The sequence below is a fragment of the Pseudophryne corroboree genome, chromosome 1 (assembly GCF_028390025.1).
Source record: "Pseudophryne corroboree isolate aPseCor3 chromosome 1, aPseCor3.hap2, whole genome shotgun sequence".
Lineage (NCBI taxonomy): Eukaryota > Metazoa > Chordata > Amphibia > Anura > Myobatrachidae > Pseudophryne > Pseudophryne corroboree.
This window is the reverse complement of record NC_086444.1, coordinates 861,047,950-861,072,452: the sequence shown is the minus strand read 5'-3', so window position 1 is coordinate 861,072,452 and position 24,503 is coordinate 861,047,950. Positions and strand designations below refer to the sequence as shown.

At 46.9% G+C, this 24,503-nt stretch overlaps 1 protein-coding gene across 5 annotated transcripts in view; it reads right to left on the bottom strand.

Moving 5' to 3' along the window:
• The window catches only part of PSD3 (pleckstrin and Sec7 domain containing 3), a 1,004,314-nt gene that overhangs the window by 465,505 nt on the left and 514,306 nt on the right, over window positions 1-24,503 (bottom strand). For all 5 annotated transcript variants that reach the window (XM_063919992.1, XM_063919993.1, XM_063919994.1 and 2 more), the window contains one exon: window positions 11,653-11,711. In XM_063919992.1, the coding sequence (XP_063776062.1) occupies window positions 11,653-11,711 (59 nt within the window). The remainder of the gene's footprint in view (window positions 1-11,652; window positions 11,712-24,503) is intronic.

Genomic DNA, 24,503 nt, shown 5'->3' with positions numbered 1-24,503 from the left:
ACACAATAAGGAAGGATTTTGAATCCCGGGTAAGACTCATACCAGCCACACCAATCACACCGTACAACCTGTGATCTGAACCCAGTTAACAGCATGATAACAGAGGAGCCTCTGAAAAGATGGCTCACAACAATAATAACCCGATTTTTGTAACAATAACTATGTACAAGTATTGCAGACAATCCGCACTTGGGATGGGCGCCCAGCATCCACTACGGACTACGAGAAATAGAATTATCGGTAAGTAAATTCTTATTTTCTCTGACGTCCTAGTGGATACTGGGAACTCCGTAAGGACCATGGGGATTATACCAAAGCTCCCAAACGGGCGGGAGAGTGCGGATGACTCTGCAGCACTGAATGAGAGAACTCCAGGTCCTCCTCAGCCAGGGTATCAAATTTGTAGAATTTAGCAAACGTGTTTGCCCCTGACCAAGTAGCTGCTCGGCAAAGTTGTAAAGCCGAGACCCCTCGGGCAGCCGCCCAAGATGAGCCCACCTTCCTTGTGGAATGGGCTTTTACAGATTTTGGCTGTGGCAGGCCTGCCACAGAATGTGCAAGCTGAATTGTACTACAAATCCAACGAGCAATAGTCTGCTTAGAAGCAGGAGCACCCAGCTTGTTGGGTGCATACAAGATAAACAGCGAGTCAGATTTTCTGACTCCAGCCGTCCTGGAAACATATATTTTCAGGGCCCTGACTACGTCCAGCAACTTGGAGTCCTCCAAGTCCCTAGTAGCCGCAGGTACCACAATAGGCTGGTTCAAGTGAAACGCTGAAACCACCTTAGGGAGAAATTGAGGACGAGTCCTCAATTCTGCCCTGTCCGTATGAAAAATTAGGTAAGGGCTTTTATAGGATAAAGCCGCTAATTCTGAGACACGCCTGGCTGAAGCCAGGGCCAACAGCATTACCACTTTCCATGTGAGATATTTTAAGTCCACAGTGGTGAGTGGTTCAAACCAATGTGATTTTAGGAACCCCAAAACTACATTGAGATCCCAAGGTGCCACTGGAGGCACAAAAGGAGGCTGTATAAGCAGTACCCCCTTGACAAACATCTGAACTTCAGGAACTGAAGCCAGTTCTTTCTGGAAGAAAATCGACAGGGCCGAAATTTGAACCTTAATGGACCCTAATTTTAGGCCCATAGACAGTCCTGTTTGCAGGAAATGCAGGAAACGACCCAGTTGAAATTCCTCTGTAGGGGCCTTCCTGGCCTCGCACCACGCAACATATTTACGCCAAATACGGTGATAATGCTGTACGGTTACATCCTTCCTGGCTTTGATCAGGGTAGGGATGACTTCATCCGGAATGCCTTTTTCCTTCAGGATCCGGCGTTCAACCGCCATGCCGTCAAACGCAGCCGCGGTAAGTCTTGGAACAGACAGGGTCCCTGCTGGAGCAGGTCCTTTCTTAGAGGTAGAGGCCACGGGTCCTCTGTGAGCATCTCTTGAAGTTCCGGGTACCAAGTCCTTCTTGGCCAATCCGGAGCCACGAATATAGTCCTTACTCCTCTCCTTCTTATGATTCTCAGTACCTTGGGAATGAGAGGCAGAGGAGGGAACACATACACTGACTGGTACACCCACGGTGTTACCAGAGCGTCCACAGCTATTGCCTGAGGGTCCCTTGACCTGGCGCAATACCTGTCTAGTTTTTTGTTGAGGCGGGACGCCATCATGTCCACCTTTGGTTTTTCCCAACGGTTCACAATCATGTGGAAGACTTCTGGGTGAAGTCCCCACTCTCCCGGGTGGAGGTCGTGTCTGCTGAGGAAGTCTGCTTCCCAGTTGTCCACTCCCGGAATGAACACTGCTGACAGTGCTATCACATGATTTTCCACCCAGCGAAGAATCCTTGCAACTTCTGCCATTGCCCTCCTGCTTCTTGTGCCGCCCTGTCTGTTTACGTGGGCGACTGCCGTGATGTTGTCTGACTGGATCAGCACCGGCTGACCTTGAAGCAGAGGTCTTGCTAGGCTTAGAGCATTGTAGATGGCCCTTAGCTCCAGGATATTTATGTGAAGTGATGTCTCCAGGCTTGACCACAAGCCCTGGAAATTTCTTCCCTGTGTGACTGCTCCCCAGCCTCTCAGGCTGGCATCCGTGGTCACCAGGACCCAGTCCTGAATGCCGAATCTGCGGCCCTCTAGAAGATGAGCACTCTGCTACCACCACAGGAGAGACACCCTTGTCCTTGGTGACAAGATTATCCGCTGATGCATCTGAAGATGCGACCCGGACCATTTGTCTAGCAGATCCCACTGGAAGGTTCTTGCGTGGAATCTGCCGAATGGGATTGCTTCGTAAGAAGCCACCATCTTTCCCAGGACCCTTGTGCATTGATGCACTGAGACTTGGCTTGGTTTTAGGAGATTTCTGACTAGTTCGGATAACTCCCTGGCTTTCTCCTCCGGGAGAAACACCTTTTTCTGGACTGTGTCCAGGATCATCCCTAGGAATAGAAGTCGTGTCGTCGGGATCAGCTGCGATTTTGGAATATTGAGAATCCAACCGTGCTGGCGCAGCACTATCTGAGATAGTGCTACTCCGACTTCCAACTGTTCCCTGGATCTTGCCCTTATCAGGAGATCGTCCAAGTAAGGGATAACTAAAACTCCCTTCCTTCGAAGGAGTATCATCATTTCGGCCATTACCTTGGTAAAGACCCGGGGTGCCGTGGACAATCCAAACGGCAGCGTCTGAAACTGATAGTGACAGTTCTGTACCACAAACCTGAGGTACCCTTGGTGAGAAGGGTAAATTGGGACATGTAGGTAAGCATCTTTGATGTCCAGAGACACCATATAGTCCCCTTCTTCCAGGTTTGCAATCACTGCCCTGAGTGACTCCATCTTGAATTTGAACCTTTGTATGTAAGTGTTCAAGGATTTTAGGTTTAAAATTGGTCTCACCGAGCCGTCCGGCTTCGGTACCACAAATAGTGTGGAATAGTACCCCTTTCCCTGTTGTAGGAGGGGTACCTTGATTATCACCTGCTGGGAATATAGCTTGTGAATGGCTTCCAATACTGCCTCCCTGTCTGAGGGAGACGTCGGTAAAGCAGACTTTAGAAAACGGCGAGGGGGAGACGTCTCGAATTCCAATTTGTACCCCTGAGATACCACGTGAAGGATCCAGGGGTCCACTTGCGAGTGGGCCCACTGCGCACTGAACTTCTTGAGACGGGCCCCCACCGTGCCTGAGTCCGCTTGTAAAGCCCCAGCGTCATGCTGAGGACTTTGCGGAGGCGGGAGAGGGCTTTTGTTCCTGGGAACTGGCTGTTTGTTGCAGCCTTTTTCCTCTCCCTCTGCCACGGGGCAGAAATGAGGCGCCTTTTGCCCGCTTGCCCTTATGGGGCCGAAAGGACTGCGCATGATAATACGGCGTCTTCTTAGGTTGAGAAGCTACCTGGGGTAAAAATGTGGATTTTCCAGCAGTTGCCGTGGCTACCAGGTCTGATAGACCTACCCCAAATAACTCCTCCCCCTTATAAGGCAATAATTCCATGTGCCTTTTAGAATCCGCATCACCTGACCACTGCCGCGTCCATAAACCTCTTCTTGCAGAAATGGACAGCGCGCTAACTCTTGATGCCAGTCGGCAAATATCCCTCTGTGCATCACGCATATATAGAAATGCATCCTTCAAATGCTCTATAGTCAGTAATATACTGTCCCTATCTAGGGTATCAATATTTTCAGTCAGGGAATCCGACCACGCCAGGCCCGCACTGCACATCCAGGCTGAGGCGATTGCTGGTCGCAGTATAACACCCGTGTGAGTGTATATACATTTTAGGATATTCTCCAGCTTTCTATCGGCAGGTTCCTTTAGGGCGGCCGTATCAGGAGAGGGTAGTGCTACCTGTTTAGACAAGCGTGTGAGCGCTTTATCCACCCTAGGGGGTGTTTCCCAACGTGCCCTATCCTCTGGCGGGAAAGGGTACGATGCCAATAACCTTTTAGGAATTATCAGTTTTTTATCGGGGGAAACCCACGCCTCATCACACACTTCATTTTTTCAATCATGTAACGTGTGGCCCTAGTGGAAGTCACGTTTGTCTCCTCATCATCGACAGTGGAGTCAGTATCCGTGTCTGTGTCTGCCATTTGAGGTAACGGGCGTTTTAAAGCCCCTGATGGTGTTTGAGACCCCTGGACAGGCACAAGCTGAGTAGCCGGCTGTCTCATGTCGTCAACTGTCTGTCGTAAAGAGCTGACACTGTCACGCAATTCCTTCCATAAGCTCATCCACTCAGGTGTCGACTCCCTAGGGGGTGACAACTCTATAATAGGCAATTGCTCCGCCTCCATCTCATTTTCCTCCTCAAACATGTCGACACAATCGTACCGACACACCGCACACACACAGGGAATGCTCTGATAGAGGACAGGACCCTACTAGCCCTTTGGGGAGACAGAGGGAGAGTATGCCAGCACACACCAGAGCGCTATATATAGACAGGAATGCCACTATAAAATGTGCTTTTCCCTTTATAGCTGCTGTTAGTATTAAAACTGCGCCAAATTAGTGCCCCCCTCTCTTTTTTACCCTTTTCTGTAGTGCAGGACTGCAGGGGAGAGTCAGGGAGATGTCCTTCCAGCGGAGCTGTGATGGAAAATGGCGCCCGTGTGCTGAGGAGATAGGCTCCGCCCCCTTCTCGGCGGCCTTTTCTCCCGCTTTTTGGTGAGTTCTGGTAGGGGTTAAAATACATCCATATAGCCCTGGGGGTTATATGTGGTGTATTTATGCCAGCCAAGGTGTTTACATTGCTGCTCAGGGCGCCCCCCCCTAGCGCCCTGCACCCTCAGTGACCGAAGTGTGAAGTGTGCCTGAGTAACAATGGCGCACAGCTGCAGTGCTGTGCGCTACCTTGTTGAAGACTGATGTCTTCTGCCGCCGATTTTTCCGGACCTCTTCTTGCTTCTGGCTCTGTAAGGGGGCCGGCGGCGCGGCTCTGGGACCGAGCTCCGAGGCTGGGCCTGTGTTCGGTCCCTCTGGAGCTAATGGTGTCCAGTAGCCTAAGAAGCCCAAGCTGGCTGCAAGCAGGCAGGTTCGCTTCTTCTCCCCTTAGTCCCTCGATGCAGTGAGCCTGTTGCCAGCAGGTCTCACTGAAAATAAAAAACCTAAAACTAAACTTTCACTAAGAAGCTCAGGAGAGCCCCTAGTGTGCACCCTTCTCGGCCGGGCACAAAAATCTAACTGAGGCTTGGAGGAGGGTCATAGGGGGAGGAGCCAGTGCACACCAGGTAGTCCTAAAGCTTTACTTTTGTGCCCAGTCTCCTGCGGAGCCGCTATTCCCCATGGTCCTTACGGAGTTCCCAGCATCCACTAGGACGTCAGAGAAAACATCAAAATATTTTGAGGCCACACATATAAGAAGGTGGCCATAGATGCAATAATATGCAGCCTCTCCCAAAGAGGACAGCCTCTGATGAAACTGCATACAAAATACAGCAGAGAGGGGCTGCTCTGTTGCTATGTTATACACAAGACCACAACAAGGGGTGTGTGCCGTCCCAAGGGTTCAAGGTCAAGGGTGCTGTTCTGTTTCGCCATCTCCAGCTTTTGGGAGTGCCTGGAAGCTCACCGTCCTACCTAGAGATGCCCTGGTGCACCCTCGGAACACACTTGCCCCCCAGCTTCTTACGCCTGGCTCCCTCATCTGTTATGACATCACATATGCTGGGACTGCGGATGGTGGAGGAAGGTCCAGCTCGCAGAAGTGCTCTGCTATGGCGGCTCTGTACATGTTATTTTCTGCAAATACTTTGGACATTAATTACTAACACAACTGCAAGTTATATTATACACAGTGTTGGAAAGACAGCTGTGTAGTATTGCATCTGTGATCAGCACATGAGAGGAGACACTGATAAGGGGAGGCGTTCTCATGTCAAAAAACCTCATGTCGACCTAGAACAGGTCGACCTGATGACCACGTCGACCTAATGCATGTTGACCTTCAGTGGTCGACCCAATGTATGTCGACCTAATGCACCACACCCCTGCTAAGGTACAGTATAAAGAACCTCAAATAGTACTTTATAGTTTTCTACTTGTAAACTTGTGTAAAACGCAATTCAACTATTTTTACTCTTGAGGGGCTACTGAACAGCGCTGATTACTGCAAAGGATTGCTTACAAAGTGAAATATCCTCTTAATTTATGCATTTGAGCCTAATATGAATTGTAGAGCACTTCTTTAACAAAGCTCAATAAGGCTTCACAATGACTTAGGGCAATCAGATCAGAACTGCTCTTGTGTATGCACCGCATTGCCCGGCGCGTCGCACGGCTGCTATGGGGATCGCCGGTCAGCGACGGGTTTGTGCGAAGGATCCATTCGCACGAGCGTTCGCAAGGAGAATTACAGGGAGAGTGTGTTTGTGGGTGAAACTGACCGTTTTCAGGGAGTGTCTGGAAAAACGCAGGCGTATCCAAGCATTTAAAGGGAGGGTGTATGACGTCAAATCCGGTCCCCAGCAGGCTGATGTGATCGCAGCGTCTTAGTTTATGCAGCTCTACGCATGTGCAGCTCTGCAACACATGCGTTCGCACACTTGCACAGCGAAAATACTCTCCCTCGGTAGGCGGCGACTATCTGAATGCAGGGCTGCAAAAATCACTGCCTAGTGATCAGATCTGAATTCCCCCCTTAAACCTCAGTAATAAGCCTATGAACAACTTTATGCTGGATAAGTTTAGTGTGTTCATTGGATAACAAGGCGACTTTAATAATGTAAATTTCTCAGTGAGAACCTGGCGACTATAATTTTGGGACATATTGCTCCATAGAGACTCACAGTATCAGCATTTATCCATTATAGGTGTTGTTAACTAGAGTACTTCTGAATCCCAGATGAATTAGAGAAATATTTTTGGATGTTATTTTAAGACCTTTGTAATATGTGGCTTCATTAAATGAATGATAAGATATCAGTGCTTCCCTAATTTTTCTCTTTTTTCCACTGGGGCAGTGACCAACATGAATACATTTACTCTAGTTTCAATAGGGCACTACACAACACTTTGTTGCTGGGCAGCTAATTAATGCTATTGTACAGTATGTGTCCACAATGGCCTCATTCAACTGTGGTTGGAGGTGCTATCACTGCAGCTTCTGGCTCCTGCTGCAGTATTAATCTGACCTGCCATGCAAGCCACCCGTTGCAGAGGCCAGGAAATCTCTGTCCTATGATGGAGATCACTGGCCTCTTCCCTCCACCTAACTGGCGGCGGTACGTCTCTGTTTTGCCAAACGGAGGCTGTCGCCGCCCTCCAGAAGGCAGCAGACTGTCAATATTTGCTGCAGTACTGCTACCATCATTGCAGGACTTGTTCGCGCACGAGTCCTGCGCGAACGCAAAGTACCGACAATCAAATCAATTGGTACGGGATCTGGAAATTGCTGTAGTACTGCAAAATATGTTGTTGCACACATAATTTACATTTTTTATAATTTATGACATTGTAGCTTGGATTGCTAAATGTATGAAACCATCTCAGCACAAGCCATTGTAGAACATCCAAGGACAATGTTTACTGACTACATTTATTAATTTTGAGAGAAGTAACAATTGATTACTCAAGGTAGCAATGGCTGACATATCTGAATGGGCTAATTGTGGGATACCCTTAACAATGTATGCTACTATTCAGCTGGTATTTTTTTGTTTCTAAAATATTTAAATTTTATTTTAAGCCTTAATTTACAAAATTTTACAAATTTACAAGTTGCAAAAGACAAAAGGCCTAATTCAGAGTTGATCGTAGCAGCAAATTTGTTAGCAGTTGTGCAAAACCATGTGCACTGCAGTGGGGGCAGATATAACATGTGCAGAGAGTTAGATTTGGGTGTGGTGTGTTCAAACTGAAATCTAAATTGCAGTGTAAAAATAAAGCAGCCAGTATATTTACCCTGCACAGAAACAAAATAACCCACCAGAATCTAAAGGGCCGTACTGACGGGGAGATTTCCCCAGAGATGTGTGCTGAGCGGTCTAGCACAGACCGTTCCGCACACATCTCTTCCCCCACTCAGCACAGCGCGATGTGCTGAGCGAGGGGGGGGGGATGGGGGGGACGTCACATGGGGGGCCGCTCATTTTAAGGAACCGGTGAAATGAGCGACCTGCTAGATTGTGCCTGCATGCGGGCCAATCTAGCACCGGTGATAGCGATGCGCAGGACCGCGCATCGCTGTCGCCGGCACCTCTACACACGGAGCGATGTTCAGCTAATTTCTAAGCAATCTAGTCAGATTTCTTAAAAATTAGCTGAACATCGCTCCGTGTGTACCCCCGTTAACTCTCTCTGCAAATGTTATGTCTGCCCCACCTGCAGTGCACATTGTTTTGCCCAACTGCTAACAACTTTGCTGCTGTGATCAACTCTGAATTAACCCCAAAAACTGTAGTTACTGCAAGTATGTATGAAATACTCTGCAGCACTGAAAAACAAAACCTTTCCCCACTTGAAAACTATTTGATGGAGTTATGATGGAATGTCCAGGGCACAATGGAATGCAGAGTATAACCATTACAGTTCAGATGATGCTATTTTCTCAGCTACTTGAAATCTCTAAATAGAAATAAAAATGAACTGCATGTAAAAGGACTAAGGTTATACTTTATGAAATGACTTAGCACATTCATTGTTATGTATGCAAGACATACACGAGATATAAAAATACTCCAACTTACCACCTAGAGATTATAAATCCAATATCATGAGGACAAAGAAAAAGAAGATACCATATTAGTTAAGTTATCTCTTTTTTTTTTTTTCTTCTCTGTTGCTAAAAAAATGTTGGTTGATCTACCAAGTAGTTTACTCACTAGATGTATAAAATGGAAGCACAGATTAAAAAATAGATCAGTACAGTGCAAGTCTACAATCTGAGTGTGCAAAGGGATGGCAACAGTTGTGGAAATGTACAGCTTATATGACCCTAACATGTCATATAAAGATGCAGCCTTCCCAATAGTGTAATTACAGATGTAAAATATTGGGGTTATTCAGATGTGGAAGCAAATCAAAACAAGCCAGCAACTGGGCAAAACCATGTTGCACTGCAGGTGAGGCAGATGTAACATGTGCAGACAGATTTAGATATGGGTGGGGTGTGTCCAAACTGAAATCTAAACTGCAGTGTAAAAATAAAGCTGTCTAAAGATGGATACACATTAGACGATATGTACCCAGCCCAACATCAGTGGCGACAGGACCTGGCGGGGTCCATGCTGCAATCGACCTGTATGTGGGTCCGACGGAGGATGTGTCTGACAACATGCAGGAGTGCGCATCGTCAGCGACATAGGGGGTAATTCAGAGTTGATCGCAGCAGGATTTTTGTTAGCAATTGGGTAAAACCATGTGCACTGCAGGGGAGGCAGATTTAACATGTGCAGAGAGATAGATTTGGGTGTGGTGAGTTCAATCTGCAATCTAAATTGCAGTGTAAAAATAAAGCAGCCAGTATTATTTACCCTGCACAGAAACAAAATAACCCACCCAAATCTAACTCTCTCTGCACATGTTATATCTGCCCCCCCCCCCCCTGCAGTGCACATGGTTTTGCCCAACTGCTAAAAAAATTCCTGCTGCGATCAACTTGGAATTACCCCCATAGTGCAAACACACTGAACTATTTTAATGATGTGTCGTTCCAATCCGGCGGAATCGGCCACATTGTTAAAAAAAAAAAAAAAATCGACTAGTAGTGTGTACCCAGAATAACATTTGTGGGCTACATGCAACAGCAGACAGTATTTACCTTGCACAGATAAAATATAAATGTATTTCCTCCCCTTGCATTGCAACATGGTTTGTTCCAGATACAAAGTTACATGCTTTTTCTGCCTTGCTTCCAAGTCTGAATCAGGCCCATTTTCCAGCTATTTCTATGCAGAACACTTTCAAGTCAGTCACAAAGTAAAGATAAGTAGATAGTGCAGGATGTGTGCAGCTAACATGTCATTTATATTTTTTGTGGCAATATAAAATAGTTTACACAGCCAGAATAAAAAATAAAATCAAAGTGTTCTATGACAGTATATTTAGTACACCTGTTCCCCTGATTTAACGGTATCCGGACTCAAGGTCGACAACAAAAAGGTCGACACACCTTAGGTCGCCGCCAATTGGTCGACACACATTAGGTCGACATGGACAAAAGGTCGACAGGAACAAGGTCGACATGGACAAAATATCGACATGAGTTTTTTTTGTTTGTTTTTTTGGAACCTTTTCATACTTAACGATCCACGTGGACTACGATTGGAACGGTAATCTGTGCCGAGCGAAGCGATAGCGGAGTGAAGGCACCATGCCCGAAGCATGGCGAGCGAAGCGAGCCATGCGAGGTGACGCGGTGCACTAATTGGGGTTCCCGGTCACTCTACGAAGAAAACGACACCAAAAAAACATTAAAAACTCATGTCGACCTTGTTCCATGTCGACCTTGTTCCTGTCGACCTTTTGTCCATGTCGACCTAAGGTGTGTCGACCTTTTTGTTGTCGACCCGGAGTCCCAGACACGACTTAGCATACCATAGAAATATTGTATAGAAATCACATCACTATTCTGCACGTTCTAAACCAATGTGTACTGTATATGGACTTCCCTTTAATTGCGCATTCATAAAAAGATTACTGAGCATAAAAGCCAGAAGATTTGCCTATCTGTACAGTGGCCTAGCAAAAGCAGGACCACTTCATGCATTCAGTCATGGCAGTTAAGGGAAACAAATCCTCGGTATAGGTTAAAGGTTATGAGAAGTGGACCTATTAGTAAGTGAGTACTTAAAACAGTTTCCAACATTTCTCACTAAGGAGCATATTTACTGCAGTGCATATTTATTGAAGTTTATATATTGGCCATAGCATTCAATCAGATTCTAGCTATTATCTTCTAGAATGGTCTAGATAAATAAGTACAATCTTATTGGTTGCTATGGGCAACATCTCCACTTCTATAACTCACACTTTAGTAAATATACCCCCAAATATCACATAAAATGAAAATAAAATTCAGATAATATACAAAATATGAGCAAAAATAGTATGACAGCGCATGTATGAGTATGATGGAGTTAAGCATATAAGATAGCTGTTAGATAAATCCAATAACACATTAACAAATTAGTTTACTGCACATCCATATAGTACAACAGCATAATACAGTATCATACAGGTCATCGTATATTCATATTGATATAAAATAAAATTAAAATAAATTTGCACATTGTGTAAGAACCCAAATGCATATTTAAAATCTGTCGGGTCTGATAAGTATAAGTATTATACATTCATTATACATTATAGTATTATATAAGTATTAATAAGTATTTGCTCATATTATTGACAATCCTTTGAGAATTATCACAAATTAATTTTAATGTATTAACATTTTTCTAGTGACTATCCCCTCTGCGCAGATTTATATTTGTGTTGTATTAATCACCTGGAATTACACATGTTTGATTGCAGATATTCCCTGGGAGATAATAAGCAGCTGTCAGTCAGCTGTATGTGTTTAGTTTTGTGATTGAAGAATTAGTATTCTAATGTTTGAAGGATTGTGAACTTATTAATTACAACTCTAGTAACCCGAGAGGGTTGAATTATGCAAATACTCACATGTCCATGCAGGTCTGTGTTGAGTAGCATCATTGCACAGGTAAGACAATGCACACCATCTACAACATATATAGAATACATACATGTAAATGTATAAAAGTGCCTTTTATTCAGTACCTCGGTACATACAATGTTTAACATTTGTTACCTATAACCTCTCTCATTTATATGGACTTAATTTGTTCTGCCTATAACTGACTGCAGAAAAGCAGGGTGATATACAGGGTGGAACCTACCATTTGACTAGAAGTTCTGTGACTGCTGAGACAATCCTGGACAGAACATATTGGGACTGTTGGGTTGTCCTAAATTGGAGGCATTATCTAAGTATATGTACTTTGGTGGGATTGGTCCACATTGTTCTTTTATGACTCTGTGCATCAATAAATACTTTTATCCTTATAATCAATGCCATCAGTGGTCCTTGAGAACTAGGCAGATCAGCTGGAAGGATGTCTACAAAGGAACTCAAAATAAACATTAAGGTCTGTTTTATTCTCCTAAAGGGTGAGTGAAACTAGTATATCCTTATACCTTTTTTATCACAGTACTACGCTATGTTCATTTGCTTCATTTAGCTATCTGAAGACACAATTTGATTGTGCGTATACTCTTTTTTTACTCACTTATCTTGTTGGTGAGGCACAGGATTATCTGTAGGATATCAGCACAGAAATGGTCCCTTTTGTAGCATGATGCATGAATGAACTTTTTTATGATTATAACTTGGTTTTATTTCTATCACATCTACAAAAGTCCAAAACTGAAGGACTGCCACAAAGGGTCTTATCAATATTTACATTTTTCTAGATTATTGTAGTGTGTGTGGTGACACACATTTCTGATCATTTCTATTGTGGCTGCTCCTGCTTGCGCAGTGGTTTCTGTATCTTGTTTTATTTAGTTGTTCTTTATATAACCTTATTTAATCAAATGTGAGGGAATCGACACAATTCAGTACATTTCCTTATTTACTGAAAGGTGTACAGGACCAGTACTTATTTTCAAAGCTATAATCCTGAATCCTGTATCTGTAAGAACACACGTCACATTAAAAAAAAAAAAACATTATTTTTAATAAGTTTCTTAACTCTGCAAAACAATACAGAAATTGCAGTTTTACATTTGGTGGGTTGAGAGTTAATTCACTGAGAATATTCTGCACTAGAAGGTTTCCCTATAGTGCCGTCTCTGACATTTGCACAGAGTACTGTGTATATGCAACACTGTAATGATGCTCATAGCCAATTAAGGGGTTAATTCTTTGAGCGCAGCGGCTGGGAAAATATGCTAATGCTGCAGGCGGTGTCTTGCGTAATAAAAAGCCCACTGCCGGCTTCTCTGATCCACTGTCTACATTCAAATATGCAACACTGGATCAACATCACGACCAACGGTCTGGTTACTCTAAACTGCTGAGGCCTGTGAATCTGCATCAGAAGATGCCAATGCCAACTATAGCACTCCCACATTATGACGGTGACATGCCTCTGTTTAGTACAACGCTCCCCATTCCACCCCCCAATCCGTAAAGTGACAGTGTATTCAGGAACATGCATCTCTGACGTAAAACATTGCCCATCTTGAAAACAATCGGAACAGCGTTACCTCTGAATCAGCCCCTAAGTTGGATATTCCTCTCCTATTATTATACAGTAATAATGCCCATTTTTTGTTTTGGATGTTTGCAAGTAAACTTCTTTAATCCCTTAATTACTTTCTCTACAATCATTTTATTCTTGCCTTGCAGAACACATTAATTATATTCTGCAGTGTAGATATTTAAACAGTATAGCAATGCAGCATAAATAGAGCACAAGTAACAATAATTTAATGCAATCCATTGAAAATATTCAGTGAAATAGATAGAGGTGCATGGATTTTTATTAGTTATCAGTTCCAATTGTTTACATGTACTGCTGGCCATACATTGCACAATAATGCGGCTGCTTAGATGACAGGGGACAGGGAAGAAGATGCCTTCCCCGTAGTTCTGCGCTACATAATGACACTAAACCATATATGGAGGGGATCTCCAATCACCTGAAGTTGGCTGAACAATGGTCAAGAGGATTGGACAAGTGTGAAAACATACCAAACAATCCAGACCTGTTTTCAGCGGATGTAGTATGGTTTGCCGGCGGCTGGGTTCCCGGCAGCCAGCACACCGGTGCCGGGATCCCCACCACCAGCATGCCGACAGCGGGGCGAGCGCAAATGAGCCCCTTGCGGGCTCGCTGCGCTCGCCACGCTGCGGGCGCGGTGACGCTATTTATGGTCCCTCCAGGGAGGTCGTAGACCCCCAAGAGGAAGAACAGGTGTTGGTATGCCGGGTGTCGGGATTCCGGTGCTGGTATACTGAGCGCCTGGATCCCAACAGCCGGAAAACTGAATACCACCCGTTTTCAGCCTGTAAACAATTATCATTCACATAGAGTACAGTAAACGGAACGACAAACCAGTTGTTTGGTTGACATTATCATGCAGTGTATGACCAGCTTAAGGAGGGTATCCTATTAGCCACAGAATTGTTCGGACACGAAAAATAGAGTTTTGTCTTGTGAGAACACACAGTGGCAGATGTATTAACCTGGAGAAGGCATAAGCAAGTGATAAACCAGTAATTGCAAGGTGATAAACGCACCAGCCAGTCAGCTCCTAACTGTCAATTTGCATATTGGAGCTGATTAGCTGGCGCGTTATCACCTTGCACTTATCACTGGTTTATCACTTCCTTATGCCTTCTCCAGGTTAATACATTTGCCCCATAATATCTACAAAAAGTTGCGGACCTATAGATTGCTGTGGCTGAAAATCTCTTTCTGCGAGGTACACTGCGCTCCACAAGGAATTACATTGGGGTGTAGAGTAGGATCTTGATCCGAGGCACCAACAGGCTCAAAGCTTTTGACTGTTCCCAAGATGGACAGCGCCGCCTCCTCTATAACCCCGCCTCCATGCCAGTGAGCTCAGTTTCGTTAACCAGCCCCATGCAGTAACAGGTACCAGAAACGACAACTGATCGTAGCCAAACAAACCGCACACTCACCGCAGGAGAGGGTGTCAGCGGCTATGCCAATACCAACCCAAAAAAGCTAAGTGCGTCAGGGTGGGCGCCTTGTGGAGCCCAGTGTACCTCGCAGAAAGAGATTTAACAATGGTAAGTTCTTACCATAAATCTCGTTTTCTGCTGCGGGGTACACTGGGCTCCACATGGAATTACATCGGGGATGTCCTAAAGCAGTTCCTCACAGGATGGGACGCACTGTAGCGGGCACAAGAACCCGGCGTCCAAAGGAAGCATCCTGGGAAGCGGCGGTATCGAATGCATAGAACCTTATAAACGTGTTCCCTGAGGACCACATAGCCGCCTTGCACAATTGTTCATGGGTCGCACCACGATGGGCCGCCCAAGAAGGTCCAACCGACCGAGTAGAATGGACTTTGATGGTAGCAGGAACCGGACGACCAGCCTGTACATAAGCATGCGCAATCACCATTCTAATCCATCTGGCCAGAGTCTGCTTGGAAGCAGGCCAGCCACGTTTGTGAAAACCAAACGGTACAAAAAGAGAATCAGATTTCCTAATGGAGGCAGTTCTCTTCACATAGATACGGAGAGCCCATGCCACATCCAAAGACTGCTCTTTGGTAGACAACTCAGGAGAATGAAAGGCCGGAACCACAATCTCCTGGTTGAGGTGGAAGGAAGACACCACCTTGGGTAAATAACCTGGGCGTGTTCGAAGCACCGCCCAGTCACAGTGAAAAATCAAATAGGGAGACTTATAGGATAAGGCACCCAAGTCCGAGACCCTTCTAGCCGATGCAATAGCCAGCAAGAACAGCACCTTAAGGGAATGCCACTTAAGGTCAGCAGAGGTAAGAGGTTCAAACGGAGACTCTTGTAAGGCCTCCAAAACCACCAACAGATCTCAAGGGGCCACAGGTGGCACATAAGGAGGCTGAATCCTCAACACACCCTGAGTGAATGTATGGACATCAGGTAGGGTAGCAATCTTTCTCTGAAACCAAACCGACAAGGCAGAGATGAGAACCTTGAGGAAGGCCAGAGGCAGGCCTAAGTCCAGGCCTTGTTGTAGAAAGGCCAACTGTTTGGCCGTACCAAACTTGAAAACCTCGTGATTGTGAGACGCACACCAAGTAAAGTAAGCATTCCAGACAATAATAAGAATTTACTTACCGATAATTCTATTTCTCGTAGTCCGTAGTGGATGCTGGGAACTCCGTAAGGACCATGGGGAATAGCGGCTCCGCAGGAGACTGGGCACAAAAGTAAAAGCTTTAGGACTACCTGGTGTGCACTGGCTCCTCCCCCTATGACTCTCCTCCAAGCCTCAGTTAGGACACTGTGCCCGGACGAGCGTACACAATAAGGAAGGATTTTGAATCCCGGGTAAGACTCATACCAGCCACACCAATCACACCGTACAACCTGTGATCTGAACCCAGTTAACAGCATGATAACAGAGGAGCCTCTGAAAAGATGGCTCACAACAATAATAACCCGATTTTTGTAACAATAACTATGTACAAGTATTGCAGACAATCCGCACTTGGGATGGGCGCCCAGCATCCACTACGGACTACGAGAAATAGAATTATCGGTAAGTAAATTCTTATTTTCTCTGACGTCCTAGTGGATGCTGGGAACTCCGTAAGGACCATGGGGATTATACCAAAGCTCCCAAACGGGCGGGAGAGTGCGGATGACTCTGCAGCACCGAATGAGAGAACTCAAGGACCTCCTCAGCCAGGGTATCAAATTTGTAGAATTTAGCAAACGTGTTTGCCCCTGACCAAGTAGCTGCTCGGCAAAGTTTTAAAGCCGAGACCCCTCGGGCAGCCGTCCAAGATGAGCCCACCTTCCTTGTGGAATCGGCTTTTACAGATTTTGGCTGTGGCAGGCCTGCCACAGAATGTGCAAGCTGAATTGTACTTCAAATCCAATGAGCAATAGTTTGCTTAGAAGCAGGAGCACCCAGCTTGTTGGGTGCATACAGGATAAACAGCGAGTCAGATTTCCTGACTCCAGCCGTCCTGGAAACATATATTTTCAGGGCCCTGACTACGTCCAGCAACTTGGAGTCCTCCAAGTCCCTAGTAGCCGCAGGTACCACAATAGGCTGGTTCAAGTGAAACGCTGAAACCACCTTAGGGAGAAATTGAGGACGAGTCCTCAATTCTGCCCTGTCCGTATGAAAAATTAGGTAAGGGCTTTTATAGGATAAAGCCGCCAATTCTGAGACACGCCTGGCTGAAGCCAGGGCTAACAGCATTACCACTTTCCAAGTGAGTTATTTTAAGTCTACAGTGGAGAGTGGTTCAAACCAATGTGATTTTAGGAACCCCAAAACTACATTGAGATCCCAAGGTGCCACTGGAGGCACAAAAGGAGGCTGTATATGCAGTACCCCCTTGACAAACCTCTGAACTTCAGGAACTGAAGCCAGTTCTTTCTGGAAGAAAATCGACAGGGCCGAAATTTGAACCTTAATGGACCCTAATTTTAGGCCCATAGACAGTCCTGTTTGCAGGAAATGCAGGAAACGACCCAGTTGAAATTCCTCTGTAGGGGCCTTCCTGGCCTCGCACCACGCAACATATTTACGCCAAATACGGTGATAATGCTGTACGGTTACATCCTTCCTGGCTTTGATCAGGGTAGGGATGACTTCATCCGGAATGCCTTTTTCCTTTAGGATCCGGCGTTCAACCGCCATGCCGTCAAACGCAGCCGCGGTAAGTCTTGGAACAGACAGGGTCCCTGCTGGAGCAGGTCCTTTCTTAGAGGTAGAGGCCACGGGTCCTCTGTGAGCATCTCTTGAAGTTCCGGGTACCAAGTCCTTCTTGGCCAATCCGGAGCCACGAGTATAGTCCTTACTCCTCTCCTTCTTATGATTCTCAGTACCTTGGGTATGAGAGGCAGAGGGGGGAACACATACACTGACTGGTACACCCACGGTGTTACCAGAGCGTCCACAGCTATTGCCTGAGGGTCCCTTGACCTGGCGCAATATCTGTCCAGTTTTTTGTTGAGGCGGGACGCCATCATGTCCACCTTTGGTTTTTCCCAACGGTTCACAATCATGTGGAAGACTTCTGGGTGAAGTCCCCACTCCCCCGGGTGGAGGTCGTGTCTGCTGAGGAAGTCTGCTTCCCAGTTGTCCACTCCCGGAATGAACACTGCTGACAGTGCTATCACATGATTTTCCGCCCAGCGGAGAATCCTTGCAACTTCTGTCATTGCCCTCCTGCTTCTCGTGCCGCCCCGTCTGTTTACGTGGGCGACTGCCGTGATGTTGTCTGACTGGATCAGCACCGGCTGACCTTGAAGCAGAGGTCTTGCTAGGCTTAGAGCATTGTAGATGGCCCTTAGCTCCAGGATATTTATGTGAAGTAATGTCTCCAGGCTTGACCACAAGCCCTGGAAATTTCTTCCCTGTGTGACTGCTCCCCAGCCTCTCAGGCTGGCATCCGTGGTCACCAGGACCTAGTCCTGAATGCCGAATCTGCGGCCCTCTAGAAGATGAGCACTCTGCAACCACCACAGGAGAGACACCCTTGTCCTTGGTGACAAGATTATCCGCTGATGCATCTGAAGATGCGACCCGAACCATTTGTCTAGCAGATCCCACTGGAAGGTTCTTGCGTGGAATCTGCCGAATGGGATTGCTTCGTAAGAAGCCACCATCTTTCCCAGGACCCTTGTGCATTGATGCACTGAGACTTGGCCTGGTTTTAGGAGATTTCTGACTAGTTCGGATAACTCCCTGGCTTTCTCCTCCGGGAGAAACACCTTTTTCTGGACTGTGTCCAGGATCATCCCTAGGAATAGAAGTCGTGTCGTCGGGATCAACTGTGATTTTGAAATATTGAGAATCCAACCGTGCTGGCGCAGCACTATCTGAGATAGTGCTACCCCGACTTCCAACTGTTCCCTGGATCTTGCCCTTATCAGGAGATCGTCCAAGTAAGGGATAACTAAAACTCCCTTCCTTCGAAGGAGTATCATCATTTCGGCCATTACCTTGGTAAAGACCCGGGGTGCCGTGGACAATCCAAACGGCAGCGTCTGAAACTGATAGTGACAGTTCTGTACCACAAACCTGAGGTACCCTTGGTGAGAAGGGTAAATTGGGACATGTAGGTAAGCATCTTTGATGTCCAGAGACACCATATAGTCCCCTTCTTCCAGGTTTGCAATCACTGCTCTGAGTGACTCCATCTTGAATTTGAACCTTTGTATGTAAGTGTTCAAGGATTTTAGGTTTAAAATTGGTCTCACCGAGCCGTCCGGCTTCGGTACCACAAATAGTGTGGAATAGTACCCCTTTTCCCTGTTGTAGGAGGGGTACCTTGATTATCACCTGCTGGGAATATAGCTTGTGAATGGCTTCCAATACTGCCTCCCTGTCTGAGGGAGACGTCGGTAAAGCAGACTTTAGAAAACGGCGAGGGGGAGACGTCTCGAATTCCAATTTGTACCCCTGAGATACCACTTGAAGGATCCAGGGGTCCACTTGCGAGTGGGCCCACTGCGCACTGAACTTCTTGAGACGGGCCCCCACCGTGCCTGAGTCCGCTTGTAAAGCCCCAGCGTCATGCTGAGGACTTTGCGGAGGCGGGAGAGGGCTTTTGTTCCTGGGAACTGGCTGTTTGTTGCAGCCTTTTCCCTCTCCCTCTGCCACGGGGCAGAAATGAGGCGCCTTTTGCCCGCTTGCCCTTATGGGGCCGAAAGGACTGCGCATGATAATACGGCGTCTTCTTAGGTTGAGAAGCTACCTGGGGTAAAAATGTGGATTTTCCAGCAGTTGCCGTGGCTACCAGGTCTGATAGACCTACCCCAAATAACTCCTCCCCCTTATAAGGCAATACTTCCATGTGCCTTTTAGAATCCGCATCGCCTGACCACTGCCGCGTACATAAACCTCTTCTTGCAGAAATGGACAGCGCGCTAACTCTTGATGTCAGTCGGCAAATATCCCTCTGTGCATCACGCATATATAGAAATGCATCCTTCAAATGCTCTATAGTCAGTAATATACTGTCCCTATCTAGGGTATCAATATTTTCAGTCAGGGAATCCGACCACGCCAGGCCCGCACTGCACATCCAGGCTGAGGCGATTGCTGGTCGCAGTATAACACCCGTGTGAGAGTATATACATTTTAGGATATTCTCCAGCTTTCTATCGGCAGGTTCCTTTAGGGCGGCCGTATCAGGAGAGGGTAGTGCTACCTGTTTAGACAAGCGTGTGAGCGCTTTATCCACCCTAGGGGGTGTTTCCCAACGTGCCCTATCCTCTGGCGGGAAAGGGTATGATGCTAATAACCTTTTAGGAATTATCAGTTTTTTATCGGGGGAAACCCACGCCTCATCACACACTTCATTTAATTCCTCGGATACAGGAAAAACTACAGGCAGTTTTTTCTCACCAAACATAATACCCTTTTTAGTGGTACTTGTATTATCAGAGATATGCAATACATTTTTCATTGCTTCAATCATGTAACGTGTGGCCCTAGTGGAAGTCACGTATGTCTCCTCATCATCGACACTGGAGTCAGTATCCGTGTCTGTGTCTGCCATTTGAGGTAACGGGCGTTTTAAAGCCCCTGATGGCGTTTGAGACCCCTGGACAGGCACAAGCTGAGTAGCCGGCTGTCTCATGTCGTCAACTGTCTGTCGTAAAGAGCTGACACTATCACGCAATTCCTTCCATAAGCTCATCCACTCAGGTGTCGACTCCCTAGGGGGTGACAACTCTATAATAGGCAATTGCTCCGCCTCCATCTCATTTTCCTCCTCAAACATGTCGACACAATCGTACCGACACACCGCACACACACAGGGAATGCTCTGATAGAGGACAGGACCCCACTAGCCCGTTGGGGAGACAGAGGGAGAGTATGCCAGCACACACCAGAGCGCTATATATAGACAGGAATACCACTATAAAATGTGCTTTTCCCTTTATAGCTGCTGTTAGTATCAAAACTGCGCCAAATTAGTGTCCCCCTCTCTTTTTTACCCTTTTCTGTAGTGCAGGACTGCAGGGGAGAGTCAGGGAGACGTCCTTCCAGCGGAGCTGTGATGGAAAATGGCGCCCGTGTGCTGAGGAGATAGGCTCCGCCCCCTTCTCGGCGGCCTTTTCTCTTGCTTTTTCGGTGAGTTCTGGCAGGGGTTAAAATACATCCATATAGCCCTGGGGGTTATATGTGGTGTATTTATGCCAGCCAAGGTGTTTTACATTGCTGCTCAGGGCGCCCCCCCCTAGCGCCCTGCACCCTCAGTGACCGGAGTGTGAAGTGTGCCTGAGTAACAATGGCGCACAGCTGCAGTGCTGTGCGCTACCTTGTTGAAGACTGATGTCTTCTGCCGCCGATTTTTCCGGACCTCTTCTTGCTTCTGGCTCTGTAAGGGGGCCGGCGGCGCGGCTCTGGGACCGAGCTCCGAGGCTGGGCCTGTGTTCGGTCCCTCTGGAGCTAATGGTGTCCAGTAGCCTAAGAAGCCCAATCCACTCTGCACTTCAGGTGAGTTAGCTTCTTCTCCCCTTAGTCCCTCGATGCAGTGAGCCTGTTGCCAGCAGGTCTCACTGAAAATAAAAAAACTAAACTTAAACTTTCACTAAGAAGCTCAGGAGAGCCCCTAGTGTGCACCCTTCTCGGCCGGGCACAAAGATCTAACTGAGGCTTGGAGGAGGGTCATAGGGGGAGGAGCCAGTGCACACCAGGTAGTCCTAAAGCTTTTACTTTTGTGCCCAGTCTCCTGCGGAGCCGCTATTCCCCATGGTCCTTACGGAGTTCCCAGCATCCACTAGGACGTCAGAGAAATGGTATATCCAAGCAGAAGCCGGCTTACGGGCCTTCAACATAGCTTGAACGACAGCCTCAGAAAAACCCTTGGCCCTCAGGACGGAAGCCTTAAGAGCCATGCTGTCAAAGCCAGCCGGGCCAAATCCTGGTAAACACATGGGCCCTGAACGAGGAGGTCTGGTCGTTGTGGAAGTAGAAGGGCACGATCCAACGAAAGGGCCTGTAGATCGGAGAACCACTGCCGTCTGGGCCACGCTGGACCGACTAGAAGAAGGTTTCCTCCTTCTTGCTTGAACTTCCGTATTACTCTGGGCAGGAGTGACACCGGAGGGAACACATACGGTACACAAAAGTTCCACGGGATTGACAGAGCATCCACGAACGCTGCTTGAGGATCCCTTGTCCTTGCCCCGAAGACCGGAACCTTTTGATTGTGTCGAGACGCCATCAGATCCACATCTGGGAGGCCCCACATGTCCACGAGAAGTTGAAACACCTCTGGATGTAGGCTCCATTCTCCGGCGTGCACATCCTGACGACTGAGATAGTTCGCCTCCCAGTTCAGAATGCCCGGAATGAACACTGCTGATATGGCCGGCAGATGGCATTCTGCCCACTTAAGAATCCTTGATACTTCCTTCAATGCCATGCGGCTTCGAGTGCCGCCCTGATGATTGATATACGCCCCCTGGTGGCGTTGTCCGATTGTACTTGAACAGGTCTGTTCTGTATGAGATGCTGGGCCATTGTCAACGCCACTGCCCGCAGTTCCAGAATGTTTATCGGGAGTAGTGACTCCTCCTTGGTCTACCAACCCTGAAGAGAGTGTTGCTCCAAAACCACGCCCAACCTCTCAGACTGGCATCCGTCGTCAGCAGGACCCAGTTGGATATCCAGAAGGGATAATCCCTGCTCAATTGTTGGTCCTGCAGCCACCAGCCCAGTGACAGGCGGACCTCCGGCGATAGGGAGATCATGTGAGATCTGATTCGGTGAGGCAGGCCATCCCACTTGGACAGAATCAACTTCTGCAGAGGGCGAGAATGGAATTGAGCATACTCCACCATGTCGAAAGCCGACACCATGAGACCTAACACTTGCATCGCCGAATGGATCGACACTAGCGGACGGGATAGGACGCATCGGATCTTGTCCTGAAGTTTCAGGACTTTCTCCTGAGACAAGAACAACCGCTGGTTATGAGTGTCCAACAACGCTCCCAGGTGTACCATGCTCCGAGTCGGAACCAGGGAGGATTTCTTCCAGTTGATCAGCCACCCGTGGGCTGCCATGCACTGGACCGTCAGATCGAGATGACACAGGAGAATTTCTGGGGAACTCGCCAGGATCAACAAATCGTCTAGGTATGGTAGCAGAGCCGGCCCTAACCAATATGATGCCCTAGGCAAGATTTTGGCTGGTGCCCCCTAGCACCACCGCTGGTTCTGCCTCTGACCTTGCACCTCTTTTCCAGCACCATCACCCCTCACCCATAGCAGTCCTTGTACCCCCTATATTTTTAAATAGGAACAGTTCTCACATTTGACGCACAGCCCAAAAAGGGGCATCTTCTTGCTGGGAAGGGGCATGGTCACACAATAGTAACCGCAATTCCAATTACGCCACACAGTACTGCAACTTTATTCACATTTTATCTTGCGATAGTGTCCATAATTCATATTACATCCCACAGTAGTATCACTTTACCTTATAAACTTTACTCCTCATAGTAGAGCCCCTTATTCACATTACATCACACTGAATTGCTCCTTATTCACATTACACCACACCTTTTTGTTCTTTATTCACATTAGACGACACAGTAGTGCCCTTTCTATATGCAACGCCACATAGTAGAGCACCTTATACACATAATGCCACACATTAGTAATGCATTTATACACAATTCCACACAGTAATGCCCCTTACACATATGAGACACATTAATGTCCTTATAAACATAATGTGCCTTACACATTATGACAACCTTTATTAATGCCCTTTTACACATAATGTCCCTTACATATATGCCGCACATTATTAATGCCCTTATACACATGACACACATAGTGCCCCCTACACATTTGCTGCACATTATTAGTGCCCCTATACACATAATGACACACATACAGTAGTACCCTGTTACACATATGCCGCACATTATTAATGCCCTTATACACATAATGACACACATAGTGGCCCTTTACACATATGTTGCACATTATTAATGCATTTTTACATGACACACATAATGCACCGTACACATATTCTGAACACTACTGCACAACCAACCCACTCACATGCACACAGTACTCACACTTCCACTAACACTGTGACCTCTGCCTCTGCTTGGATACAGATGTGTCCTCACAAATCTTGCATCAATGTTAACGTTGGGCACCTTTTTTAATGAAAATGCATCTTATTTGCATTGCTATGTGGCTAGGATGCACAAGCAGCTTCTGCTGATTAAACTGATATGCAGCATGCCTATATACTGTGTGATACTGGCTGTATCTGCATATGAAATGCTACATACAGAATATAGGCATGCCACATATCATTTTAATCAGCAGAAGCTGATGATGCCCCTAGGCATATCAAATGCCCTAGGCAACTGCCTAGTTTGCCTATGCCTATGGCCGGCTCTGTATGGTAGTATCCTGACCCCTTGACGGCGGAGTGTAGCCGTCATGACCGCCATTACTTTGGTGAAAACTCGCGGAGCCGTTGTCAAACCAAAGGGTATCGCCCGAAATTGGTAATGAAGGTTGCCCACCGCAAACCGCAGGTACTGCTGATGAGATACCGCAATAGGAATATGTAGGTAGGCATCCTGTATGTCCATGGAGACCATATAGTCCCCAGGCTCCATGGCCAGAACAATAGAGCGCAGCGTTTCCATACGGAAATTGGAGATCCGCACATGCTTGTTCAAGGACTTCAGATTGAGAATGGGCCGAGAGGACCCGTTCGGTTTCGGGACTAGAAATAGCGGTGAATAGAACCCCG